The 18140-nt window shown below is 41.9% G+C and overlaps 5 protein-coding genes across 8 annotated transcripts; 2 read left to right on the forward strand and 3 right to left on the reverse strand.

The window, feature by feature from the left end:
- Nucleotides 1-205: 205 nt before the first annotated feature.
- LOC116921897 lies at nt 206-3745 on the reverse strand. Of its 2 annotated transcripts, XM_032928261.2 has the most exons (5): nt 2411-3744; nt 1947-2350; nt 1136-1293; nt 696-1066; nt 206-622 (listed from the first exon to the last, which is right to left on the reverse strand). In XM_032928261.2, the coding sequence occupies exons 1-5, from the start codon at nt 3627-3629 to the stop codon at nt 537-539; spliced, it is 2238 nt and encodes a 745-aa protein (XP_032784152.1). In that variant the 5' UTR covers nt 3630-3744; the 3' UTR covers nt 206-536. The 2 variants fall into 2 exon arrangements, with proteins under 2 accessions (XP_032784152.1, XP_032784151.1); XM_032928260.2 differs by having other exon boundaries at nt 1947-3745.
- Nucleotides 3746-5272: 1527 nt separating this feature from the next.
- LOC116921906 (ADP-ribosylation factor-like protein 6) lies at nt 5273-7769 on the forward strand. Of its 2 annotated transcripts, none has more exons than XM_032928274.2 (3): nt 5273-5629; nt 5695-5957; nt 6086-6208. In XM_032928274.2, exons 1-3 carry the CDS (start codon nt 5452-5454, stop codon nt 6194-6196), a joined length of 552 nt encoding a protein of 183 aa, XP_032784165.1. In that variant the 5' UTR covers nt 5273-5451; the 3' UTR covers nt 6197-6208. The 2 variants fall into 2 exon arrangements, with proteins under 2 accessions (XP_032784165.1, XP_032784164.1); XM_032928273.2 differs by lacking the exon at nt 6086-6208 and adding an exon at nt 7110-7769 and having other exon boundaries at nt 5280-5629.
- LOC116921902 (rab GDP dissociation inhibitor beta) lies at nt 7544-10019 on the reverse strand. The gene is made up of 8 exons (XM_032928267.2): nt 9860-10019; nt 9492-9652; nt 9233-9411; nt 8899-9168; nt 8595-8818; nt 8414-8525; nt 8204-8348; nt 7544-8125 (listed from the first exon to the last, which is right to left on the reverse strand). The coding sequence occupies exons 1-8, from the start codon at nt 9902-9904 to the stop codon at nt 7930-7932; spliced, it is 1332 nt and encodes a 443-aa protein (XP_032784158.2). The 5' UTR covers nt 9905-10019; the 3' UTR covers nt 7544-7929.
- Nucleotides 10020-11279: 1260 nt separating this feature from the next.
- Nucleotides 11280-15336, forward strand: LOC116921905. 2 transcript variants are annotated; one of them, XM_032928272.2, is made up of 7 exons: nt 11280-11640; nt 12371-12439; nt 12543-12715; nt 13409-13700; nt 14361-14499; nt 14570-14754; nt 14819-15336. In XM_032928272.2, the coding sequence occupies exons 2-7, from the start codon at nt 12374-12376 to the stop codon at nt 14915-14917; spliced, it is 954 nt and encodes a 317-aa protein (XP_032784163.2). In that variant the 5' UTR covers nt 11280-11640; nt 12371-12373; the 3' UTR covers nt 14918-15336. The 2 variants fall into 2 exon arrangements, with proteins under 2 accessions (XP_032784163.2, XP_032784162.2); XM_032928271.2 differs by having other exon boundaries at nt 11283-11640; nt 12540-12715.
- A 384-nt stretch (nt 15337-15720) lies between these two features.
- On the reverse strand, nt 15721-17991 carry LOC116921903 (ankyrin repeat, SAM and basic leucine zipper domain-containing protein 1). The gene is made up of 7 exons (XM_032928268.2): nt 17612-17991; nt 17100-17543; nt 16681-17043; nt 16521-16621; nt 16307-16430; nt 16132-16233; nt 15721-16047 (listed from the first exon to the last, which is right to left on the reverse strand). Exons 1-7 carry the CDS (start codon nt 17738-17740, stop codon nt 15844-15846), a joined length of 1467 nt encoding a protein of 488 aa, XP_032784159.2. The 5' UTR covers nt 17741-17991; the 3' UTR covers nt 15721-15843.
- Between the last annotated feature and the right edge of the window lie 149 nt (nt 17992-18140).

The following is an 18140-nucleotide window of genomic DNA, read 5'->3' on the forward strand; positions in this document are numbered from 1 at the left end:
TAACTTCCAGAAGCTTTCGGCTATTTACAAATTTGTCTCCCTTTATTTTGTAACCAAAACCGACAAAACTTTCCCAGCCGAGATTTCATAACGGGAACCGCAGACAATAATTTCTGATTAATGAGAGCAAGTACTGTGTGATTGCATAAACTAGAAAGTAGGAAACGCCATTTTTTATGTAGAAAATCACGAAGCAGAGCAATTCTTACGGGTTGAATATGTATTGTTTATTCGCATTCCTTTTAGTTTTCACAGCTACATCACCAAATATAAAGTAGGCCACAAATCAAAGACATAGTTGGCGGAAATTTGCACCATGACACATAAAACAATGTTTAGGCAACCGTTTCCGCCAACGAGCCTTTCTCTCTTTCTTTCTAGGAATGATTACTCTCATTTTAAACCCATGTAATAACAAGGAGATTTGATATTTCAATCTAGATACTACAAATAGGCCAGAGTGGCAGGAGGAAAAAAGACAAAATCAATTGAAAGTTGCGGAATATCCGAGGTCAGGTAAAGGGGAGAGAATCATTTCACTGAGAAGCTTCAAAGTATTCTTTGCTTCCAGCTGGATCAGCCTTCATGGATTTCTTGCCAGGTGTCCAACCAGCAGGGCAAACTGTAACGAAATCGGGAATACAGCCATAAAATAAATGGTTGGGAAAACTTATGTGCCTATTTCTTTTCATTACCTTCTCCATGTTTGTCAGTGAACTGGAAAGCTTGGACTAGACGCAGAGTTTCATCAACGCTGCGACCGACAGGTAGGTCATTAATAGTGACTTGGCGCAGTCTTTGCTCCTCGTCAATGATGAAAAGACCACGGAAGGTGAGACCCTCGTCTTCCTTGTATACTCCATACGACTTGGAGATGGCGGCTGACTTGTCGGCCAATAGAGGAATGTTGAGGGAGCCCAACCCACCTTGCTTGCGAGGGGTATTTACCCAAGCCAAGTGGCAAAAATGACTGTCGGTGGAGCAGGCGACTAGCTCGCAATTGATTTTGCGGAACTCTTCGGCACGGTCCGAGAAGGCAATGATTTCAGTAGGGCAGACAAATGTGCTGCAAATGTCCAATAGATAAATAATATAGTACATGAATTTCACAAGATGAATGTGCCATGTTACTTACAAGTCAAGGGGGTAGAAGAACAAAATGACATATTTGCCCTTGTAGTCTTCAAGTGAGATTTCCTTGAACTGTCCATCCACAACTGCGGTACCTTTGAAAACTGGGGCAGGTTTTTGCAGATCGGGGACTGGCATTTTCAAGTCAGAAACAGCGAGGGACTACACAAAGTTGAAAAAGAAATGTTTAGAGAAAAAGGCTAACATTCATGGAGATAAGATTAACAAATAGCTTGTCACTACTAGATTAGCTAAGCAAACAGATGAACTAATAATCACACTGTGGAAACATGGAAGCCGCCCGGCAATACCGGTAGAGAACATGGAAGCTCAAGAAAAGACAACAGGGGCTTTGGCGGACGTGATTGTGCTGTGTCACGATTACGTTTTACGTAACCAAACAAAGCAAACAGCAATTTGCGTTTCACGTTTACGATAAATACATCTAAAACACTATCGAAATGGCAAATGATATAACTAAAATGCTTTATGACAAATACCAAATAACTAAAATGCTTAAATAGTAAAGTTTTAAAGCGATACCCGGCAAAGTGTTCAACTGGCAGGAAAATTGACAGACGAATGGTAACGAGAGGTTCTAGAAAGTCCGACAATGAGGACGTTCAGTGCCAGCGGCTTTTTATCGAAGTAGGAAACAGAGAGAAAGCTGTACAGCAGCGCCAAAAGGGCGCAGCGGTATTTGTAAGCACTAGCGGGATTTATCGATTGCTTAGCACGCACGACAACGCGCACGATTCGAACGAAACAAAGGAAACTTGTTTTTTTGGGTTTTTTCCCAACAACTAAATAATTACCTTTTTGTGAAGATCGAGGAGGGAGTGAAGGCACGTTGTGAGATCATTAAGCTGAATAAGTTGAGCCGCATCGGCTAATGAACACTGGGGCGATCCCTGAAGAACTTGATGCATGGCGGCCACAAAGCTTTCAACAGGCTTAGACAATACAGTCGGACTTGAAGGATGAGCGTAGCTGACCAACGATGTCGTAGAATTGTTATTATTTTCAGCAGCGGATGATGGCACAGTAAGATGAGCAGGTACATGATGAGCAAATTGAGCAGGCGATGAGGTACCCGATTTTCGGGCCGATGAAGTCGATGAACCGGCTGAGCTGCTCGTGCTGGCCGGGTGATCGCCATCTTCTTCGGCGGGACTAGGCACGGAATGCTGGCTGGTTGGCGTCAACTGACCACCGTTCACTAATGGAGAGACGCCATCAATAATAGCCTCAACAAATTGTTTCACAAAGTTGGACCTACTCTGATATCGGTAGCTGTCGACAAGATGGTGGTCAACGGGACTGGAAATTCTTTCCCGTTTAACGGCTGGTGGTTCATTAGCCACATGTGCAAGCATTTGTAAATTGGCTTCAATGTCGGGATGATGACTGCCACCATTTGAGCTGCCATTGCTAACAAAAGTACGATTGGAGGGGATGGCACGATCGGGATTCGATCTCTTTCTCGGCCTTCGTGTAGATCCCGATGAAGAACGTGATGCAGGAACAATAGAAAATCGCGAAGTTTGTTCATTTTGATTGGCGTCTTTTATAGTGGTGGAAGACGATCCGCCATTGACAGATTGCTCTAATTTAGCTTGATGGCTAATATTGAGCAAAATGTGATCTACAATGCTTTGAGCTTTACGTCCTTCTGAAGGAATAGTTGTGTCGTCATCGTCATCATCACGTTCGAGTTCTTCGGTAGGCGATGATGATTTCTTCATGGCCAAATCGAGTGCAGAGTCGGCCATCTTGGGTGACCCATTGGAGCGATGGTGGTGATGATGGTGGTGATTCTGCTGGTGTAGGGGGTGGTGTTCGGAGATCGGCGGGAGCTGCAGTAGTTGCTGATGTGCCTGAGGGTTGTTGGCTGAGGAAGAGGATGAGGTGAGGTAGGGGGAACATCGCGGGACGATGCCCTGAAGGGCAGCGAATGCGCTGGCAATCGACAAACCGCCAGATGGCAATCCAGCAGAATTGCTCAAATCGACTAGGCCTTTTTCTGCGGCCCACATGGTCAAGCTAACAGGAACGGTTGCTGAACGTCGAGGATTGTTGCCACCACCACCACCACCACCTCCAGCATTTCGAGAACGAGGCGATGACGCCACCGACGACGTTGATGTTCCGTTGTTATCGGGAGTTGCCGCTCCCGAACCGTTTCGATTTTGTTTTCGGGCGCCACTGTTTGGTGAGGGCGTTTTGGACTGGGTCAAACCCGACTTGGCTTGTGCCATCGCCACCGTGAGTGGGCAAGCGTGTCGTCTCAGCCCGCCAGTACCATCTCGCGGTGTGTAATGTACAGGTTTAAAACATCCATTACAAACAGCATAGGGTAATACAGCACCATCAACTCGGACTCGTTTAAACCAACGCCAAGCTTCCGATTTACCCGCTTCGAATGAAACCAATTCCAAACGTGGAGATTTCAGCCGGATCATGTCGATGATCTCTTGTTTGTCCACCATGCTACTCATTTTTGGGAACGATTGGTGTTTTTCTTTACTTTAATAACAAAACAAATGGATAAAAAAAAAAAGAGATCACGAATTTACAAACACAAAATGGCGCCGTTTTGGCGCAAAACACGCGCGCACGCAAACACACAACACAACGGAATTAAAGCGGGGAAATAGAAAATTGTGTTTTTTTTTTTTTTCGCGTCAGTTAAAAAAAAATAACACGACACGTCGAGCGTTCGAAAGCAGAATGACCGTGAGTTCTAGGCTTCGGACTTTTCGTAGGGAGAGGGGGCTGCTGTACACACACACAAGGGGTCGGGGTTGTTAGCCCCCTCCCTTTTTTTTCTTTTTTGCCCTTCTCTCTTTCTCTCTGTGTTCGTTCCTCTATTCTATCCGCTCCTCTTCCCGCCACCCTCTTGTCAACTTTTTATTCTAGCCCCCCTCCCTTACAACACACATATACACCCTCGGTTCAACAGCCGGTTGTTGCTTATGGATTCACCCACTGTCGACCCACTTCAACCCCCCCCCCACTTTTTCGCCCTTAGTGCCTTTTTTTTCTCTTCTTTGCTTTTTACCCTCCATTTTGCTTCTTCCTACCATTCCGGGGGTACACAACACAAAGAGGACCCCCTCTCTCACCCCTCGGCCGATTTCCGTGAAACCGTTCCTCTTCTTCTTCTGCTACCCAACCCCCTTTTTTTTTCTTCTTCGCTCTCTGACCAGATATCCGACGGCTTCGCTTCACGAACAACCCAGATCCCCCCCCCTTAACCCCCCTTTTCTATTCCCTACCTCCTTGTGCGCTTTTTTTCGGAGAGACTGACCTCTGGACGACCGGCCGAAAAAAAAAAATGCGGCCAAATGCCGGCCATCTTGGATTTCCGGCGAAAAAAAAGAAAAGTTAACTGCAATTCGATTTAATGACGTTGAAGACAAAAGAAAAAGGTCGTCGTGAAAAAAAGTAGGTACCGACCGGTATATACCCCCCTCTTATTTTACATATCAAATTTCAAGGCTTCCTTCATGGTTTTCATATCCCCTTACTTAAGTTTTTCTTGTAAGAACTTTTCGAAAAAAAAAATTTTTTTTCGTTCCTTTTTTTCTCTGTCTGGAAACAACAGCCAACACGACCGAGCGAAAAAAATCCTTGGGCCCCCCTAGTTTTTTTTTTATTGTATTTGACCGCCGCCCTCTGGCGACCGGGAGCCGGGGGTAAAGGAAAAAAACCTTTTTTTTTTCCATTTTGGAAGTTTTATTTTTTTTTATTTTACCAATTCCCAGCCCCCCCCTCCCGCAGCCTAGTTCTTCGCTCCAACCGACATTTTGTGTGAAACCCCCCTCCTTTGCCAAGTTCTCCTCCTTCTTGAATTTTATTTTTTTGGGAGGCTTTTTAAATGGATGACAAGAAGTTTTTCTTCTCTCCTTTTTTTTTTTTATTATTCTTTGACCATCACCAGATGCAACGGAAGGTCATTCTAGGTCGTTCCCTTTTTACCCCCCTTTCTTTTTTTTTCTCTTTTCCCTTTACTTGCAACCGGAATTCTTCTTGTTTTGTAGTAGGGCCATCACGAAAAAAAAAAACTATCTTCATGTTGTTGCGTCATTAAGGTCGTCTTTTTTTTTCTTTCTTTCTTTCTAGAGAAATACGTTTACTTGGCAACTTGTAATGGCGCCTCATATCGTTCCGCGGAATTGCGTTTATCTCTCAAGGTTGTTGTTGACCAGAGCGCATGATCAGGTCCTGCGCGTCGCTATGACAACGACCCGGCATAACAAATCCCGCGCTTGTTTTGGTCGTCCATTTTGAACAATAACTATTTTGACACTGCGAGAAATGAAATTTTGGGATAGCTTTTTGACGTGGTTAAAGATAAAAAAGAAACAAGCTAATGTTTTGATTGTTGGATTGGATAATTCTGGAAAATCAACAGTTGTTCAGCATTTGCAATCGAGAGGCAAACGATCTGAAGTGACAGTGCCGACCATTGGTTTCAACGTTGAAAAGTTTCAAAGTACGTTCTGATTTATTGATTACATTATTTCTAACATACAATCGGATTCTCTCTTTCACGTTCAGATGCTGGATTAACTTTAACTGCCTTCGATATGAGTGGTCAATCGAAATACCGGCCGTTATGGGAACGTTACTACAACGACTGTCACGGCGTCATTTTCGTGATCGACAGCAGTGACACCATGCGGATGGCTGTAGCTTGTAACGAACTTCAACTCATGATCCAGCATCCAGAGATGGTGAAAAACCGTTCAACCACACTTGGTGTACCTATTTTAATTCTAGCCAACAAAAGCGACCTGGACAGTGCCATCCCGATCGGTCAGGTAAAAAAAGAAAACGGTCATGGCGCCATGCGGACATTTTGGAATTTCACCTTTTTTTTTGTTGTGTTCTTCACAAAAGAAACGAATGTATATACCTTACCCTTATTTTATTCTGTTGGAAATTGAAGGAGATTGTCTGCAGCTCTCGGGTTGACTATCTCACGATAAGGTTTCTCTTCAACAAACAATTTCAGAAGCATCTCGGGAAATATCCGCCATCTTGTTTTCGTGAAAAATAAAGAAGAAGAGCAGAAAACGTTAGATATGCCCCCCCTTCTTTTTTTTTTTTAGTTTCGCTTTTATGTTTTCACCCCCCCCCACTCTTTGTGTACGTTCCCGGAGGCTCTATTTCCACCGAAAAAATCTTTTGTAACACAGGGACTGGGGGGTGGGGGGGAACCGTCCGTTTGGCGGGATTGCACGTAGGCTCATCGTAACCCGCCATCTGCTGCTGGTATATTTTTTCTTCTTTTTTTTTTTTTCAATCCCAAAAAAAGGAGGAGGGAAAAAGGATATGATGAAATGATCCTCTCTGCCTGAGGCTGTCGTGATGTAACAAATGGATAACGGCGTACACGTCATCGTGAGTTTTGATCTAGATAAAATGAAGGGGTGGGAGTTAAACCGGTATTTTAACATTTTCCGAAAAAAAAATATCATAATAATAAACTGGCTAATCGTTCCACACCACCTACAGATGGTGTAAGCTGAAAGCAATTAACACCTGTTTGTTAGACCGCCTCCAACTTGTTGATCTAGATAAAACAATAGCTCTGCGTACTCAATAACACACTTGTATCTCATCATCATGTAAAAAGAGTGGGGGGAGAGACAACCAGACTAATGTTTGTCTTGGATAACCAAGTAACGCAGAGAAGTTGGACAGAGGGGGGAGAAAAAAACACGCCACTCGGGAGAGATTTCATTGACCTGCGTTGGCTAAACGTCCATGGTAGCCCCCCCTTAACAATCGCGCCCCCTCTTGGGTATTTAATGAAGGTCAACTGCAAGGTCATTTTAGAAAATATTTTCTTCTCCTTTATTTACAAATCAACGCGGAAATATTTAATCGCCTTAAAAAAAAATACTAGGACATGGCCGTGATAGCTCTTTTATCTTGAAAATGATTAGAATCTTTTTTCCCCCAATAAGATTCGGGCTGAGCTACGATTGGACGATATCGAGACACACCCCATCCACCTAGAGGCTTCCAATGCTTTGACCGGTGTCGGACTGCACGCAGGACTCCAATGGTTATCTGAACAAATTATCAAATCAAATTTTTAAGTTCAAAAAATTGTTTTTGTTTTCCAGTTCCAGAGTGTGTGTTGTATTTTAAGTTTCCTTTCTTAATTTTTAATGGAATGAAGAGAAAAAATACACACTCAAAAAAAAAAAACGATAAATAAAATATGAAATTGATAGCAGAGCAAAAGGTGCACACTCACACATCGAAAATAAAGATTTTTTTTCTTTTCTTGTGATTTTTGGAGAAGAGCAAGCCCAAATAAAAAAAAAGGGGGAGGGGGAAGCTTGTTTGTTTCCTTCCCTACACGAGGGAAAAAAAGACTGGAGATATCACGAAACACAGCCAATGACGTGTAATAATAGTAAGCTTTTTTTTATCCTTTTTGCAAGTGTGTGTGTGTATACCATATATGCCAGAATTAAAGGATGAGAAAATGTTGGGTGGAGTAAGAAAGAAAAAAAATATAGTCGGATAAATGGGCATAGTCACACAGTATTTCGGGAAAAACAAATCATTTTCAGAGATAGCAAAAACCAAAATCGAAAGTCCATCCACTGCACTTGGTTTAGACAAAACAAAGAAAAAATAGTTTCCCCCATTGACTTGGATGTATCAAGAGTGAATATGAACGCCATTTGGGGTCACGGATACGGAATAGCCATTCTTGTTATTTTTAGTTAGCATTCCTGAATTGTGGGGTTAGTCATTGTTTAAATTGCATTTCTACTGTTCCTCGTCACCGAGGTCGTGACGGACTTTGGAAAAGTCAAAATCTTCGCCAGTGCCACGACGATAAACGTCAAGAACGTCCAAACAGGTCGTTTCGAAATGAGTGGTGGCGTCGTACGACTTAGAGATAAACACTTGCGAATCACGGCCATCTTCTTTAGGAGTGTAAAAGTCGGTCACCGTCATAAACCTAACAGGTTAAATAATGAAGAAATGAAATACTATTCCCACATTTGCATAACTAAAAAAAAAAAAAAAAGACAAATACTTTTGTTTAATGGGACCTAGAAGATCCAAAGCCGGTTTAATTTCAGCTTCTGGGTTATTGGTTTCTACGGTGGTAGACACCATGGCAATGAACCAGCCCTTAGCAGCTACCTGGTGCGTGTAGCTTACCATCGATATGTAAATATCTAAAGAGATCAAATACTTGTATTATAGAAAGAGGGGAAAAAAAAAAAGAAACTACTTTACACACCCGAATTGCGGTTGACTTGCTTCTGTGGAATGATAATTTGGGTGGAGAGAGCGTCCTTGGTGTTGGGAATAGGATGATCCATCAAGCAAACGCAACGGACCACTTTGCTCACCTGAAATGAAATTGCGTTATTTAAAAATGTTTCTCAAGTTGCTAACAAAACCGCAAAAATTTTGCAAACCTTTTCAACACGATCTGGGACATAGGTGGGGTCACAATAGAGTTGCTTGCACCGAGCCATTTCGCCTCCCGATTTGACTCCCACTACTTTGCCGTTTTCGTCGTAGACGATCTCATCAATGGGTTTATCCAGCATGTAAGTACCACCGTAAATTGCGCTGAGACGGGCAAACCCTTGAGGCAGCTCACCCAAGCCGTACATTGGATACAGATATGGCGATTTGCCTGTAACAAACACGAAAGAGGCTATTAGTGATATTTCCATAACACAAAAAAAAAAAAGGAATAAAAGGTATGTGAGGTACCGTAACGCGCCAGTGAATCCGAATAGAGTTTGATGCGCCGGATGGTATCGTAACATGGTTTAGTTAGATAGTCATCATCCCGGTGCAGAGCTAAAGCATGACCAGTGAAATCAGCCGTGTTTTTGTCCAAGCCAAATTTTTCATACACCTGAGCCATATTGGTGTTATTCGGGTCGACATCCTTCCACGTCTTGGGATCATCTTCACGATAATCTTGAACAAAGACTAGGAAATTCTTGAAGCGGCGTTTTTCAAACATGCCCATCAAGTCTAAGGGAAAGGATGACTTTAAGAGAAAGTTTCAGGTTTTCCGTTGCAGGCAAAGAAAGAATACCTGAAGCGAGAGCTTCCCTCTCGTCAACAGGGACTTTGGAAATCTTGCCACCCTTGTAGACATAGGAACCTTCTACAGACTTGAATTCCAAGTAACGGGTGACACCGGTGTGGATCAGAAGCTTGACCAGTTGACCGTTGGCCATTAAGAATTTTGGAATCAAGTCAACATTCCAGTCCCTTTTGATTATTGAAAAACATTTGTTAAAACTCATAATAAACTAACAAAAATTTTTCTTTCTTTTTTGTATAAAACATACCTTCCTCTACCATAGCTTTCATTAGGAGCTGGAGCCTCAAACTTGGTGAACAGCTCCTCCAACGGTGTAATAGAAGCAGATTCCCCTCCATAATACTTGTTCCTGTCCATATGAAGGACTTTCTTGCCAGAAACAGAAAGCATACCACTGATAATGCATTCCTGTCAAACGAAAAGCACCTTATATTAGAAAATAAATAATAATAAACGTCCAAGATGGCGGTGCCGACACGACAACAGCCACTTTGGACTAGGGGTCTACGTTTCGCCGGCCATTTCAACCCCTTATCATTTTCTCGGAAAATTGTTGGCGATAAACTGGGTCAAAAACCACATTTATAAATTAAAAAGATGTTTAAAATGACTCACTTTTAGTCCTGTTCCAAGGACGATGGCATCGTATTCTTCATCCATGGCGAATGACAGGAGACAAGTCGACAACGGGTTACGGCAGAAATAACAGGGGGGCGGCCTGTCGGTACCTAAGCTAACAGCAGCGTTGCCGTTTCTTTCAAAAAAGGCTCAACAACTGGGAAAGAAAGAAAACGAGGAAAAAAATGTCACGATCGTAAAAATTAAATTAATAAAAAAGGAAAACAGGAGAAACCAACTTGAAAACTAAACGGCCCGTGTCAAGTGTCAACAAGTACCGGAATCAATTAAATAACGAAATAAACTCACGAAAATCAATATAAATGAAATAAAGAGTGATCAAGTTTAACGACCAATCCTAAATATTTTTATTTTCATATTTTTCGTGGCTCGTTTGTCATTTCTATACGTGTGAAAATCCAACGTTTTTTCTCTCTTTCTGTCTATGATAACGAGAGAAGCTGCCTTTTTTTTTTTTTTTTGCCTGTGCGTTTGCCTAGAAATCGTTCATCCGAGACTTGTGTGAGCCGCAAGCGCAGTCTGCCCGGCACCCAGCAAGCGTAAGTATAATACGTGTATAGCTAAGGTCCACCGGAACTTACGGTTTATTGGTTTTAGTGTCTTTGCGTTTAGAGGATGAGATCCAGCCAGTTCCATCATCCGTATACGTTCACCGGTTAACGGATTGTAAAGAAGAAGAAAAAAAAAGAGGGAACGTAACAACAGTCTTGTTATATCAACCACACGGACACACACACACACGTGGAACACACAGGCAGAATGAAAGTTGTTACAAAAACACTCACCCGGAAGATGCCAGATAGCTAACCACCGGTACAATGGTGATTCATTTCTTTTTTGTATTATTCCTTTTAATAAAAATAAAAAGGAAATATTTTCTCGATTGAGGTTGCCATGACGACCTTCTTTGGTGGTGATGCTGGACGAAAATAAAAACCATCTCCGAATGCCGCGTATATCGCTAGCGGAGGGATTCCACACATACCTGACCGGTGAAACAGACACAAGTCTGTACACACTTTTACACACAAAAGCTTTTTTCTTTATTTTTTTTTTGTTATCGTCGCGTCTTATTCTTCTTAACCGTCCCACTTTTTCCCGTTCCCGAACGCCGCGGGATCGGCTCCTCCTCCCTAAAAAGAAATGGAATTAGAAAAAAAAAAGAAAGAATTCAAATATGCTAATATTTATTTTTTTAAATATTCATCTATTTAGCTATTCAACAACCCTCTAAAAAAAATACCTGTCTGTCTGGTAGAGTATGATAATATTTTTTTTTTAAATTCAGAATTGGCCAATTGCAAACAACATCTGTGTTTGTCGATAAATATCGCGGCCAATCGATGAATCAGATTTAACGTTGCGACCGAGCTGAACGAAGGAGGAGGGGGATTTCATTTTTCATTGTCTGGAACGCCACAAAACAAGACAAAAAAAAAGTGGTGGTGGTGGTGGTGGTAGGAGGAAAGAGGAAGAAGAAAAAGAGAGGAGGAGCTGCTGTTGCAAGCGCCACAAGTAAAAAGGCGAAAGAAGGGGGATATGACCCAGCTTCGTCAGCGGCAGGTGGGCTTCATTCACTCACGTGATTTCCCGCCTTCAACAGGTGTATAGCTCTCTCGACTCAGTCCCGGCAATTTTGTTTTAAAGTCTTCCGACCGCTGGCGCACGCGTGCAATTCAGTTTCAACACCTTCGTCCTCTCGCGAGCTTCGTCCCTTACAAGGCTCCCAAATTTCTATCAATTAAAACAAATCACAGGTAAGGCTCATTTCTGAATACATTCGCCAATTCGCGTTAAGTTAAGTGTCGTGCGTCTCATTTTAAAATGTGCACACTGCTTTGTTTTTTTCGGAATCCTGGAAATTTGTTTATTTAAACTGATGATAGCTCATTTAAGAAATGTTGCATTCATCATTCTAAAAAAAAATTGCGTTTTTTGGACTACCAAGCCTCCGTCCCAAAAAAAGGGTTAGGCTACATTATGCCATTTGATGCTGACAGTAAAATGATGGATAGCCAACAAGATGAAATCATCATCTTTTTGTTGTTGTTGGGCAGTGTAAATGAACAATTTAAAACTCGCATCACGCAAAAGACCGTGATGTAGAGCATGAGACTCATTATGTTGGACGTAAACGAGACCTCACCCAAATTTGAAAAAAACTAAACAAAACCGAGTTAGATAGTTAAGACTATCACTCTTGTTTGTAGTAATCAAGCAGACAGGAGAGAATGCGGTCACACTTTGTTATACAATCTACACGCTTGTTTGAAGTAGGTCGTCTTCTACATTATCGCTACTTCATTTGAACGAAGAATTTAGCATTCGAATAGACTATAGTGCGTGGCTGTGGGGTTAATAGCCGCGTCATCTTCCCACGACCTAGCCCAGGTCCCTGGGCTACGCGTATTGGAATGTGTCACGAAACTTTCCTTTTAGATTTATGTACCCTCTCTACGAATAATACTTGTTTCTTTAAATGAATAGAAAATGATGAGACCATCGAAGCATTTCCTCGTCGCCCTAGTGGTAGCAGCATACCTGTTATTGATTCAGGTACCAAAAAACCAAAACAATCAAATGATCTGAATTTTTTGGAAATCCAGTTACGTGTTATAAGATCGCAACCGATTTGATGTCAACAAATATTCTATAGCAGGTTGATGGTGCTGATTTACGGGAATTAAAAGTGCAATGTTCACGCTCCGGTCTGACGGTGCACGTCAAATTCGACAGCCCTTTTTACGGCATCGTTTATTCGCAGAATTATTATCAAGTGCCTCAATGTACGTACGTGACGTCGGAGAACAGCCAGGGCCGCACCTCTTTCAGGTGAGTTTTTTTGTTTTGTTTTTTGTTATCCCTTTTTGGCCAACGATATCGGTTGATCCGCTCTCGTGAGCCGGAGGAAAGCAACCAGGAACAAGCAATAGAACATCTAGAAGAATAAGTGAAAAACAACGGGATGTCGGCTGCGCTTCTGCTTCAATGTGTACATATACACAGATAACAAGAGAAGAGAAAAACAAAATTTCGCTGATAACGGTTTTCTTATATACTGTAAATATTGAAACCTTGAAAAAGAGGGTACCTTACCAAATGTCAGCTTGCTCAACCAGGCTTGAAGGGAATCGCACGGGGAGGTCCCGGCGTTCGTTCATCTCCAAACCGATCCATCGCTACATCCGTTTTGTTTAAGGGAATTTAGAAAAGATCTATCGTTAGAGTAAAATATAAATTGATTTTAATTTCATTCCGACAGGCCGTTTGAAACCGGTCGTGTAAGAAAGTTAGCCTACAACTTCTGAGAAATAGTGTGTTGATATACTTGTCTCATTTCACGAGGGGGGGTTTTCTAGATTCAAATCAACTTTTTTCTTTTTTTTTTTTTTAGTTCATCAGTATGTTAAATTATACAGTTGCGGTGGCCTCTTTCCACGCATGATTTTTCCAATTGATTTAAATTTTTTTTTTTCTTCGATTGAAACACATTTTAAAAAATTGGATTCGTCTTGTGGTGGCCAGTTTTAACGTCCCACAAAAAGGCTGCGGAACCGTCAGCACTCAATCGGGTTACAAGAAATCCAACAATGTCAACACGTTCCAGCGCTCGTTGGACGTGCGCAGTGTGTCGCCTGCTGTAGCAACGCAACAGGAAAACGAAGAAATTTCATTGGAGAACACCATCGTTATCCAACACGATCCCGATTTCCAAGAAGCCGGAGACACGGCCCGTCGTCTACGATGCGTTTGGGGCGCCCATTCGCTCCAGAAATCCGTCAACGCCAAAATGCCTGAAGTCTACCAACCCTCGACGGTATCGTATAAATTAAAACAAAAACAAAAATAGGCACATATATACTGTATAGTTGAATATGACCCAGTTAACCAGTGGATGTGGGCCTCGCGTACAACTTGCCCCAATCACCCGTTCCGCTTCTATGAATGAATTAAATATCTTCCCAATCTCCCCGCCTATGGGGAAATATTTCCCCTTTTCTTTAAAAAAAAAAAGGGGGGATTCTTTAAATATTTATTTTATTTATTTTTTTGGAGGGAGGGGGGAGGGTTGTTTGTGTGGTCATCTGCCGGCTATGGTGGCTAGCCGTCTGGCTCACATACAGATACTAAATAACGTTGCGCTCCAGCGTCTTTCACTTCCGCTTTTTTATCGCTTCTCTTATTTTTGCTTAACTTTTTTTGAGTCATCCAAAAAGTAGAAATTTGTTTTACTATTTATCTAATTTTAGTCTGGCATGCTGCGTGTCTATAGCGTCGTAATTTTTTTTTTTTTACACGGTTGTTTGCGTTGATCAAATATTTTCGCATGGTTATGAACAACAAAAATAGCGAAATGGCCTTTTTTTGTTTGCTTCTCTTAAATGTATACAACAAATTGTTGTATACACAATACTAAATTGACATTTTATGATTTTTTTGTTTTCTTTTTTTCTTTGTGGGGGGTTTATTCTAAAAGATTACGGTAAAGTATGATTATCGGACCGTAAACCAGCTGGTGGAAGTCCAGACGGATCGTCGTGGGCCGCTTAGTTTGCCGGCCAGAGGTTTCATCAGCAGTTCACCAGCGCATTCATCGCTTGTCATTTATCTGAAAAGTTAGCCCCACTTCTTCTTCTCTATTCACCAAAGTTGTATCTATTCTAATAATACGGACATTATTATTAGATTCGGGTCAGCGATTTGATGCCAATGTCCTAGCGTGTACTTATTCCGATGGCCAAAAGGGTGAAACTGTCCAGCTGACGGATGAAGAGGGATGTTCACTTCGTCCTGATTTAACGACCGTTTTCTACAAGCTCAAGGAGACAACCAATCCCAATACAGATTTGACTCTCTACACTTATTTCAGGGTATGTTTTACTTGTTCACCTCATTTGAAAACGTTTGTTTCTCAATAATATTTGGATGCTACAGGGATTGAAAGCGCTCCGTGAAAGTTATTTCAACATTAGCTGCAACGTCGAGATCTGTTTCCCTCGATGCAGCGAACGTTGCCGCAACCGCCTTGCCTAATCGTATTTTGTTTCCAAATTTGTTTCGATTAACGCGTGAATGCTGTGCGTGAACGGGTTGCTGCTTGTGTTTCATCATCATTTTAAGCGAAATCATATTAAAAGCTCATTTTGATGATGACAGCATCAAGTACAACACATGTAGTCTGTTTTTTAAAGAAAATTATAAAGCTGGACTTGATTCTCTTAAAAATTGTGGCATACTAGAACATTAACTTAATATACAAATTTTCTCTAATTTTGTTTTTAATTGTTAAGCTTTCGTCAAACTGATCGCTTTTTAGTTTTCAATGTTTTTGTTTTCATTCCCCCCCACCGAGTTTGACATCGTTTTAGCATATCTATCGGGCCTTGCTTACATTAACAATGTATCGAAAACTGAATCGAAAAATACACTACACATGTTTTGAAAAACATAAACATTCTTTTTTTTTCCCCCTCGGAATAAGCTGGTCGTGCGTTTTACAAGTGAAACTAATTTTTTGACCTGTGTGAACAAAGATAGTAACGGAATTCTAGTGTGTAAACTCGATGGAGGAAAGAAGAGTTAAGGAATCGTTTATCATAATGGCATTATTACAGGCAATTTAATGACTCACGTTCGTTCGCCCAGCAGACTTTTCCCCATTAACGCTTTATTTTAATTGCCGAATGAAATCAAAGGCGCCACACTAAGTCTTGGAGCACTCAGTTTAACGACACCTTCACTGAAACTATCTTTTTAAAGCAGACAAAATTGCTTGAAACGGAGCAACAACAAAGCCATCTCTCGGTCGTAATGTTAAACTCATCATTCGAAGTTGATTGGATTTTGGCGAGTTTAATATCATCGTCATGTACAACGCATTTCTCACACCGAGAATCGATCTGTTTGGAAAATATATAAAGAGAGGTACCAGAATAAACTATGTGACTTTCTCGGGATGACTACGCCACAAGGAGGACAGCAGTGGAGTGTTGGAGGAAGCGCGAGGGGGTGCTCCATAAGACAAGGCCCCCGGTGAAGGCCACAACTGCCATAACTATGTAGCGACCCCATGGACGTCGCCAGAAACTTCGATCTCTTTTATCGCGATAGCCGTTTCTCTCTGTGATCAAATCGGCTGGAACAAATTCCGCTTTATCTTGAACCTTAAAGGAAAAGGGGAAAAAAAATACACATTACATTCGTTTGAGCTCATTTGAATGGTTGTGAGAACAAAAAAGAAATTCCACCTTGTCGAGATAGAGTTTAAGGAACTTGAGTTGACTTTGTAACTCGCTGATTTGCTTTATTGCGTATTGTGTTTGAGCGGACAGAGCGTGAACAGATGCCGTCTATATTCAACACACAAAAAATAAAGCAAAAGGTTATAGAGTTCATCCAGAAAGTTTGCACGGGTTGATTTACCTCCATGCCTAGTTGGAGGATTCTCGGTCTACGCTGAATTTGATCGCGAAGGTATGCCACGCTGGCCAACATGTAACGTCCGTGAATGGCTAAATTACCAACGAGCGCGGTTGCTTCAGGGCAGCTAAAAGTGATCCGATTCCACACCCAAAATAAAAAAATCATGATCGTCACGCAATACTCTCTCGGTCACGAAATCATGGGGAAAACGAACCTGAGATATTTGCTGTATTGTATGGCCGGTAAACTTCCTCGCTCCCACTCTTTGGTGTGGATTTCTTTGACAGCATTCAAAAGTCTCGTCCTGTAGCCAACCTGTAATCATCATATAACTTGTTACATATAGGACTAAGCGATGGGAAACAAAAACTTGCTTGACTGATGCCCATCCGATCGAGGTCTCCATCGTCCATGAGTAAAAAAGAATCGTAATTCATCTTGTGTTCGTAAAAGATTGGCAATAGACACGTCAAATCTAGGCCCATCAATACTGTTTCCAGTTCGGTGACTGTGGCAATCGAGTCGGTGGATGGCGGAGGGGCTGGCGCCGGAGATTCTTGCGGTTTCAGCGTTAGATCTAAAAGAGCCGCCACATCTTTGTGTCCAGCTATCAGAGCAACGTCAACGGCTTTCTGTCCGCTGCTAGACATTAGGTGTGTATCTGCTCCCTTTTCACCGTGCTCCAAAAGAGCTCGCACTATAGCTCCGTCTCCTTTATCGGCGGCCCACATTAAGGCCTAACGGAATACGAGTTTAGTAACGCGTGAAACTAGATGGGAAAACTAATACTTACACTCCAACCATGATGGTCCTGCAAATCAATGTTGATTTCATTTCTCTTTAACAAAGTTTGTACAATTTTCAGTCTTTTTTCTTTACAGGCAAACATTAATGGTGTCACTTTGTGCCTCTCGGTGGCATTGACATTGGCACTGTGGCTAATAAGAAGCTCAACACATTTGACCAGATCGTCTTCAACCTCATGCGAAGATGCACATGCAGCCATTAAAGGTGTGAAAAGCTCTTTATGGAAATTGGGATTGGCTTTGTTGTCTAGAAGATATTCTGTAATTTGCCATCTGCCACAGCTCACAGAGTACATCAAAGCCGTCCAACCTGACCGCAGCACCTGGCTGACAGAGACTCCATTTTCAACATACAACTTGACTGACTGAAGGTTTCCCTTCATGGTGGCTATACGGAAATCTTCCAAGTCAACATCAGATTTTTTGATAACCTGGGAATACATTTAAATCATGAAATATGATACCAGCTCATTTACATTACACACTAGGTAATATATACCTGAGTCTGGGGTAACGGATTAATAGGTGGCCGAACTCGTAAATTCGGTAATGAAGCAGGTGCTTCATAAACTCCAAATTCATCGTCATCCGATTCCCCATCCGAAAAACCTGCGGGCCGTCCAGCCATCTTGATCACCCTTGCGACACACGACAAAAGAAAAAAAAAGAAAAAAGGACAGAAAAAGACAGCTACTTAACGCGTATCTAAAAATAACCCTTTGCTATGAAATAATAGAGTGCACGTGTATCTAAATTCGTAACAGTAAAACTTTGAAAAAAAAATGAAAAGAAGTCTGCAAGTGATTCCGGCGTTGTCAATTATACTTAAATACAAGCACGAGCGTTTATTTATTTATTATTCACGATCGCCCAAGGCTCGTTGAATTGAGAACAAGCACGAACCCTCTGCGCCGAGAAAACGACGTCACGCACCGTGCCAGGTGTGCCCCGTCGTGTAGGAGCCACGAACGAGCTTTAAAGGTTAACCATATTTTTTCCACATCTCCTCCCCAGTCCGGCTGCATTGA

Source organism: Daphnia magna, linkage group LG4 (genome assembly GCF_020631705.1).
Source record: "Daphnia magna isolate NIES linkage group LG4, ASM2063170v1.1, whole genome shotgun sequence".
Lineage (NCBI taxonomy): Eukaryota > Metazoa > Arthropoda > Branchiopoda > Diplostraca > Daphniidae > Daphnia > Daphnia magna.

Bases quoted from the DNA above. Each gene is read 5' to 3' on its own strand.
- LOC116921897 (XM_032928260.2), bottom strand. From the start codon at position 3,629: ATGAGTAGCATGGTGGACAAACAAGAGATCATCGACATGATCCGGCTG. The intron at 1,294-1,946 runs GTAATTATTTAG...AACTTTGTGTAG, and splicing joins TCCTCGATCTTCACAAAAAG to TCCCTCGCTGTTTCTGACTT. The intron at 623-695 runs GTAATGAAAAGA...ATTTCGTTACAG, and splicing joins CACTGACAAACATGGAGAAG to TTTGCCCTGCTGGTTGGACA.
- LOC116921906 (XM_032928273.2), top strand. From the start codon at position 5,452: ATGAAATTTTGGGATAGCTTTTTGACGTGGTTAAAGATAAAAAAGAAA. The intron at 5,630-5,694 runs GTACGTTCTGAT...TTTCACGTTCAG, and splicing joins CAACGTTGAAAAGTTTCAAA to ATGCTGGATTAACTTTAACT. The intron at 5,958-7,109 runs GTAAAAAAAGAA...TCCCCCAATAAG, and splicing joins GTGCCATCCCGATCGGTCAG to ATTCGGGCTGAGCTACGATT.
- LOC116921902 (XM_032928267.2), bottom strand. From the start codon at position 9,904: ATGGATGAAGAATACGATGCCATCGTCCTTGGAACAGGACTAAAA. The intron at 9,653-9,859 runs GTGAGTCATTTT...TTCGTTTGACAG, and splicing joins TCCTTGGAACAGGACTAAAA to GAATGCATTATCAGTGGTAT. The intron at 8,819-8,898 runs GTACCTCACATA...TGTTTGTTACAG, and splicing joins GGATTCACTGGCGCGTTACG to GCAAATCGCCATATCTGTAT.
- LOC116921905 (XM_032928271.2), top strand. From the start codon at position 12,374: ATGATGAGACCATCGAAGCATTTCCTCGTCGCCCTAGTGGTAGCAGCA. The intron at 12,716-13,408 runs GTGAGTTTTTTT...TGTGGTGGCCAG, and splicing joins CAGGGCCGCACCTCTTTCAG to TTTTAACGTCCCACAAAAAG. The intron at 13,701-14,360 runs GTATCGTATAAA...TTATTCTAAAAG, and splicing joins AAGTCTACCAACCCTCGACG to ATTACGGTAAAGTATGATTA.
- LOC116921903 (XM_032928268.2), bottom strand. From the start codon at position 17,740: ATGGCTGGACGGCCCGCAGGTTTTTCGGATGGGGAATCGGATGACGAT. The intron at 17,544-17,611 runs GTATATATTACC...ATGTATTCCCAG, and splicing joins ATCCGTTACCCCAGACTCAG to GTTATCAAAAAATCTGATGT. The intron at 16,622-16,680 runs GCAAGTTTTTGT...TGATGATTACAG, and splicing joins ATCGGATGGGCATCAGTCAA to GTTGGCTACAGGACGAGACT.